Source organism: Penaeus vannamei, chromosome 29 (genome assembly GCF_042767895.1).
Source record: "Penaeus vannamei isolate JL-2024 chromosome 29, ASM4276789v1, whole genome shotgun sequence".
Lineage (NCBI taxonomy): Eukaryota > Metazoa > Arthropoda > Malacostraca > Decapoda > Penaeidae > Penaeus > Penaeus vannamei.
Window position 1 is genome coordinate 27,594,999 of NC_091577.1, and position 7,500 is coordinate 27,602,498.

Consider the following 7,500-nt stretch of genomic DNA (forward strand, 5'->3'; position numbering starts at 1 on the left):
GGAGGGACGGTGATGTGGCCAAAGGAGGGTGCAAAAATGCTTTCACTTCTGGAATCTGAGAGTGATAAATCTTGTTTTTTTGTGTACCCCTTTCTTTTATTTTTCTTTCCTCTCTCCCTTTTTCCTTCCCCCCTCCCTCTTTTCTTTCCTTCCCTCCTCCCTCCTTTCTTTCCCTTCCTCCTTCCCTCTCTCTCTCTTTCCCTCCCTCTTTCCTACCCACCCTACCTCCCTCCCTCCTTCCCTCCCTCCCTCCCTCCCTCCCTCCCTCACCCCCCACTCCCTCCCCTCCCTCCCACACACGTATGAATACATGACTTGATAATACCATTGATTGATCGTGCATCGTTCAATGTTGCACCAGAGCGGACAATGTGTCTGTGTCTCCCTCACTTGAAACCCTCAATTGCAATGCATCATCTCTTGAACAAAGAGTGAGCGAGAAGTCTTCATATATTTGAGTGCACTTTCAGGAGGCTTTCAGACGCGAAGTCTCTGAAAAAGAAAGAAAGACAGAAAGAAAGAAAAATAAAACGATAAAGAATCAGGCTTCACGAAATGAAAGTAATAAGAGACGTTTTTTTTCTGATTTTAAGGTTCTTTGCGCGTGTGGATTTTATTTGTCTTTCGTCTCGTTTCTTCTCTTCTCTCTTTTCTTTTTTTGTGCGTGTTTCTATTTTTCTTTTCCTTTTTTATTTTTTACTTTACTTTGTTTCTTCTTCTTCTCTCCTCTAAGTTATTCTTAGATACGTGCATTCATTTCTTCCCATTTCTTAAAATCCGGATTCACACTTAGGCGAACGGAGGGGGTAGGGGGTAGGGGTGGGAAGGGGGAGGGTGAAGAAAGCTCTCATCATTAGGAGAAAAAACTTTTATCTTAATGACCGTATCTGTCTGTTATGTCCCGTGAGGTTATTATTTTGATTAGATGATTTCTGGGGGATATATATAGATATAATACTGAAAATATATCTGTATATATTGTAGTAATTGTCTTGATAGTGATAAGAAGAGTAATAAGGATGATTATAATCGTAATGATAATGATAATAATAATCGTAATGATAACAGTGATCATAATCAGAATGGTCTTGATGATAATAATAGTAAGATTCATAATGATAATAATGATAATGATCATAATAGTAAGAATGATAATAATGATAATGATGGTAATGAAGATGATGATAGTAAGGATGTTAACAATAACAGTAAAAATGATGATAATGATAATAGTAATGATAATGATAATAAAAATGACTAAGATGATAATAATAATGATAGTAGTAATAATGATAATAATGATAATAGTAATAATAATAATAATGATAATAGTAGTAATAATAATAATGATAATAGTAGTAATGATAATAATAATGATAATAGTAGTAATAATAATAATAATGATAATAGTAGCAATAATAATAAAAATGATATAAAAGATAATCACAATCATAATATTGATGATAATGATGATAGCGATAAAAATAACAAATGACGACGTTTTATGCGCTGACCCCGCCCACCTTCTCCCCCCCCCTCCAGAACAGCATCACCTGGACGCCCACCCACGACCACGCGGCCTCAGGAGCCAGCGCCCTCTCGCTCTCCGACGTCAGGGTCTTCGGCGTCGACTCCCGCCCTTCGCAGCTCACCCTCGATGGCACTCGCTGGAACTCGGGAGACTGGCACTACCACGCGGCGTCGCAGGTGAGTGTGGAGAGGGTGGAGGAGGGATGGAGGAGGTAGGTGGGAGGGAGGTGGGAGAGAGGGAGGGAGGAGGGGGAGGGGGAGTGAGGGAGGTAGGAGGGGGGGTGAGGGGGAGGGGGAGGATAGCAATAAAGGAAGAGGTAAGAGAGAGAGAAAAAAAGAGGAGGAAGAACTTTGAAGAAAGAAATCGTATTTTCATAAAACAATCAGCAAACAGGAAAATAAGTCCAAACATCATACAAAAAGGCAAGCAACACCATTCATTCCCTTAAGTGGAAATGAAAGAGGCCAAATATGACATTTCTATTGACTTGGAAACTCTGTTTTTAATTTTGTCCGGAAATGAATTATTACACACGCACACGTACACACATACGCATACGCATACACACACGCGCACACGGAAACACGAACACAAACACACCACAAAAAAAAACACACACACACGCAAAAGAAACAAACACACACACGCACGCACGCACGCACACACACACACACACGCACGCACGCACGCACACAAACACACCCACACCCACGCACACACACACACACACGCACGCACGCACGCACGCACGCACGCACACACACACACACACACGCACACGCACACACACACACACACACGCGCGCGCGCGCGTCAGGAAGCCACGTGTCTATGTGTCATACGATACGTGTTTTTCTTTTGCTTTCCAACATCACCGCCTGAGTCGACTGTTACTTAATCTTAAGAAAGAGAGATTTTCATTCCTAAGCGGATTTCATTTATAAAAACGTCTTCGTATTCAATGTCACTTGTTCATATTTGTCTTCATATATGTAGGTTTGTCTAGGTACCTCTTTTTCTCTCTCTCTTTCCTTCCTTCTCTCTCTTTCTCTCTCCCTCTTTCTTTTGTTTGTCTAGGTATCTCTTTTTCTGTCTCTCTGTCTTTCCTTCTCTCTCTCTCCCTCTTTCTTTCCTTCTCTCTCTCTCTCTCTTTCCTTCTCTGTCTCTCTCTCTTTCCTTCCCTGTCTGTTTGTCTGTCTCTTCCCTCACTCTTTCTTTCTTTCCTTTTCTCATATTTGTAGGTTTGTCTAGGTCTCTCTTTCTCTCTCTCTCCCCCTTTCTCCCTCCCTCCTTTCCCCCCTCTCTCTCTATCTCTCTCTCCCTTCCTTCCCCCCCCCTCTCTCTTTCTCTCCCCTTTCCTAGAACCGTTTCACACGCATCGATTTTCACCATCCATCGTTATCCACACATATTCTTAGTCGTGGCCGGGAAAGCGCCGTCACGGGCTGAAGAGGACACGGTAGCCGCTTCAATGGTCACATTTAAAAGCAGAGCGGACGAGCCAAAATCGATGCATCTGAAACGGTCCATTGCTTCCCCTGTACTTTTCACGCCGTGGACGGGAAAGGGCCGTGGACGGGAAAGGGCCGTGGACGGGAAAGGGCCGTGGACGGGAAAGGGCCGTGGACGGGAAAGGGCCGTGGACGGGAAAGGGCCGTGGACGGGAAAGGGCCGTGGACGGGAAAGGGCCGTGGACGGGAAAGGGCCGTGGACGGGAAAGGGCCGTGGACGGGAAAGGGCCGTGGACGGGAAGGGCCGTGGACGGGAAAGGGCCGTGGACGGGAAAGGGCCGTAGACGGGAAAAGGCCGTGGACGGGAAAGGGCCGTGGACGGGAAAGGGCCGTGGACGGGAAAGGGCCGTGGACAGGAAAGGGCCGTGGACGGGAAAGGGCCGTGGACGGGAAAGGGCCGTGGACGGGAAAGGGCCGTGGACGGGAAAGGGCCGTGGACGGGAAAGGGCCGTGGACGGGAAAGGGCCGTGGACGGGAAAGGGCCGTGGACGGGAAAGGGCCGTGGACGGAAAAGGCCGTGGACGGGAAAGGGCCGTGGACGGGAAAGGGCCGTGGACGGGAAAGGGCCGTGGACGGGAAAGGGCCGTGGACGGGAAAGGGCCGTGGACGGGAAAGGGCCGTGGACGGGAAAGGGCCGTGGACGGGAAAGGGCCGTGGACGGGAAAGGGCCGTGGACGGGAAAGGGCCGTGGACGGGAAAGGGCCGTGGACGGGAAAAGGCCGTGGACGGGAAAGGGCCGTGGACGGGAAAGGGCCGTGGACGGGAAAGGGCCGTGGACGGGAAAGGGCCGTGGACGGGAAAAGGGGACGGGGCCAGCATCATTTCATCATTTATTGTCCTCGAATTTCACCCAATAACATCTTTTCATGAGATGTTTTACTGCGCTTTATCTAGCTATCTATTTGCCAAACCTCTCTCTCTCTCTCTCATATATGTATATATATATTATATATATATTATATATATCTGTGAAGAAGTTAGGGGCGTGGAGGTGGTGAATTAAAGGGGGTCTTGCCTTGCTGGTTTATTCGGGAGAGGTGACCTCCTGCCCTGTGACTGCTGCTAGGTTTTGGTCTGCTTCTGGTGCTCTCCCCTCTCTGCCTGACGAGACGTCCTTATATCCAGCGCCTCCTTGTCCTGCTGGCGGAGGTGCCTCGTACCCTATTCTTTGGGTGTCCATTCTTCCGGGCGTGACGAAGGGCTTGGTCGCCGGAAGAGAAAGTCTTGGGCTGGCAAGGAAGGTGTGGACAGCTGTTTCCTCTGGACTCAGAGAGGAAGGCACGGCTTCCCTTTCGACCTTGGGAGGACGGAGTGTATTCTTGGCGTAGCAACACCCATCCAGTAGAGCATATTGTTGACAATATCTATATCTATATCTATATCTATCTATCTATCTATCCATCTATCCATCTATCTATCTATCTATCTATCTATCTATCTATCTATCTATCTATCTATCTATCTATCTATACATACATAAATACACACATTTCTCTCGCAAAGATATATTTCGATGACAATGGCTTCATGAAACGCAATGCAATTTTTAAGCAATTGACAAATGATTTCCATCGTCCCATAGACATCTGTAGACATAGAAGACTAAACACATAGACAAACATGACCTTTAAGACACATGACCACATCAATTTGTCTCTCTAAACAATAAAGGAAAAAATCCTTACTGAAACAATAACTACTGTAGTACAAGCCCTAGCTCTCAGTATTATTAACTGCGGTTGCAATATCTGTGATTCAACACCAAGTCAAACACTAAAGCACGAAATTACATTCTTTGCTGCAAGAGTGGTATTAGCCTGTGTGCAGTGACTGTGACCACATCTCCAGTAAATGAACTGAAGTGGTTCAAAGTTCAACAGAAATGTAAATATGACTCATTCAGTTTGATAAATTCTAGTGGAAAGTTTTGATGATCTTTTATTTTTTTTTATTTATTTGTTCTCATTCTCTTCTCAGATCTCTCTCTCTCTTCCCTATCTCCCCTTTCTCTCTCTCTCTCTCTCTCTCTCTCTCTCTCTCTCTCTCTCTCTCTCTCTCTCTCTCTCTCTCTCTCTCTCTCTCCCTCCCTCCCTCCCTCCCTCTCTCTTATCCACAAATACATTCAGGGATTATCTTTAACAAAAGGAAACAAAATAGGTGTTCGGATAAGATGTCAAAAGGTCATATCCGCAAAGAAAGTCAAGATGAATGCAAATCCGCGGACCCAAGATATTAAAAATATTTCCATCCTGAATACTTTCCAAACTAAATTAAAAAAGCATCACGTAAATTGTCGGTGACATCAGGCATTTGAATGCAAAGTAAAAAAAAAAAAAAAAAAAAAAAAAAATGGTTTCAGTATATTATGCAAATTTTGCTTTATTGCTCCCGATTATATGCATATCACTGTGCTATATAATCAGTTATGTAAAAAGAACAACTGATGCGATATATTTATTGTTTTAATTTGAACTGAGTAGAACTCTCTCTCTCTCTCTCTGTCTGTCTGTCTGTCTGTCTGTCTGTCTGTCTGTCTCTCTCTCTCTCTCTCTCTCTCTCTCTCTCTATATATATATATATATATATATGTATATATATATATATATCCTCCCCCCCCTCTCTCTCTCTCTCTCTCTCTCTCTCTCTCTCTCTCTCTCTCTCTCTCTCTCTCTCTCTCTCTCTCTCTCTCTCTCTCTCTCTCTCTCTCCTCCCTTTCCCTCTCCTTCTCTTCTTAGTCTGCCCTTCACCCTCCCTCAATTCACCCATTCTGCCTCCTTCACCCCCCCTCTCTCTCCTAGCTCCTTTCCTCCATCTCTCTCCCTTCCTCCTCCTCCTCTCTCCCTCTTCCTATCACTGTCCTTCCTCCTGTCCTCTATCTCTCCCTCCATTCCTCGCATTCTTCTTTCTTCCAATTTCAGTCAGTGATACCTTTCAATTTTCTGGTCTTCTCTCTTTCCCTCTTTCCATCCCTTCCTTTCCCTCTCTCCCTCTCGCTCTCCCCTTCTCCCTTCCACCATTCCTCCATTTTCCCTTCTAATTTCACTTAGTGACGCCTTTCTCTTTTCAAATTCTCCCTCTCTATCTCTCTATTTCCCTTCCTTTCTCTCTCCTTCCTCTCTCCCCTTTCCTTCTCTCGCTTTCCCTTACCCCTTCACCCAGCATCACCTTTCTCTTTTCAGGTCCTCTCTCCCTCCTCCATTCTTTTCCCTCTCTTTCCCTCTCCTTCACTGTCTCTTTTTCGCCATCCCACCATTCCTCCATTCTCACTTTCGCAATTTCACTCATCATCACCTGACTCTGTTCAGGTCCTCTTTCTCCCTCCCTTTCTCTCGCTCTTCCTTTCTCTCCCAATTCCTTTATTCTCCCTTCTTCCCATTTCACCCAGCATCCCCTTTCTCTATCTCTCTTCCTCTCTCTCTTCATTTCACTTTCCTTGTCTTTCCCTCACTCCCTCTCGCTCTCCTTCCCTCTCTTCATTTCCTTCTCTCCTTTCTCCCAGTTCCTTCCTTCACCCTTCTTCCCATTTATCCATCATCCCCTTTCTCTTTCTCTCTCCCTCTCTCCTTTCATTTCACTTCCTCTCGTTCTCCTTCCCTCCTTCACTCTCTCTCCTTCTCTCCTTTCTCCCAATTCCTTCCTTCTCCCTTCTTCCCATTTATCCATCACCCCCTTTCTCTTTTCCGGTCCTCTTTCTCCCTTCCTCTCCTCTCCCTCTCTCGATCTTCCTTTCTCTCTCTCCCTCTCCTTCTCTCCTTTCTCCCTCTCCTTCTCTCTTTTCTCTCAATTCCTTCCTTCTCCCTTCTTCCCATTTATCCATCACCCCCTTTCTCTTTCTCTCTCCCTCTCTCCCTTCATTCCACTCCCTCTCGTTCTCCTTCTCTCCCTGTTCTTCTTTTCTTTCTCTCCCAGTTCCTTCGTTCTCCCTTCTTCCCATTTATCCATCACTCCCTTTCTCTTTTCAGGTCCTCGAGATGTTTGACTTGGAGATTCCCATTTCGAGTTCCTTTACTCTGTCCTGGAAGTCGGAGATGGACTTTAAGATCCCTTGTCCCATCTCGTACAAAGGTAAAGTAGCCCTTATAGACTCGGGGTGCGGAAGGCAGGGGGGCCAATTGGAGGTTTTGTGTGTTAATTAGATTAGGATTAAATGAGGAGATTGGGTCGTGTGGCGGAGGGTGTGGCTGATCGGGGTTGTGTCGGATCATAGACGTACATACGCGCACACAGACATGCAGACGTGTACATACACAGAGAGATACAATCATAGACATTTATAATCACATACGGGTACGAGTACTATCTCAAACATTACATACACAGACATGTACATATACAGGTACATTCACAGGCATTACGTACACAGACATGTAAATACACATGTACAATCATAACCAATGTGCAAACACAGTGAATTTTCGTACCTAACCTAACCTACGCACGCATCACTATATTCACATA

General features: G+C 45.6%; 1 protein-coding gene across 1 annotated transcript in view; it reads left to right on the forward strand.

Moving 5' to 3' along the window:
- Window positions 1-7,500, forward strand: part of LOC113821545 (maltase-glucoamylase-like) — a gene marked incomplete in the record, with an annotated part of 124,496 nt that overhangs the window by 42,694 nt on the left and 74,302 nt on the right. Inside the window, 2 exon segments of the mRNA XM_070142649.1 lie at window positions 1,543-1,707; window positions 7,005-7,107. Coding sequence (XP_069998750.1) covers window positions 1,543-1,707; window positions 7,005-7,107 — 268 coding nt within the window.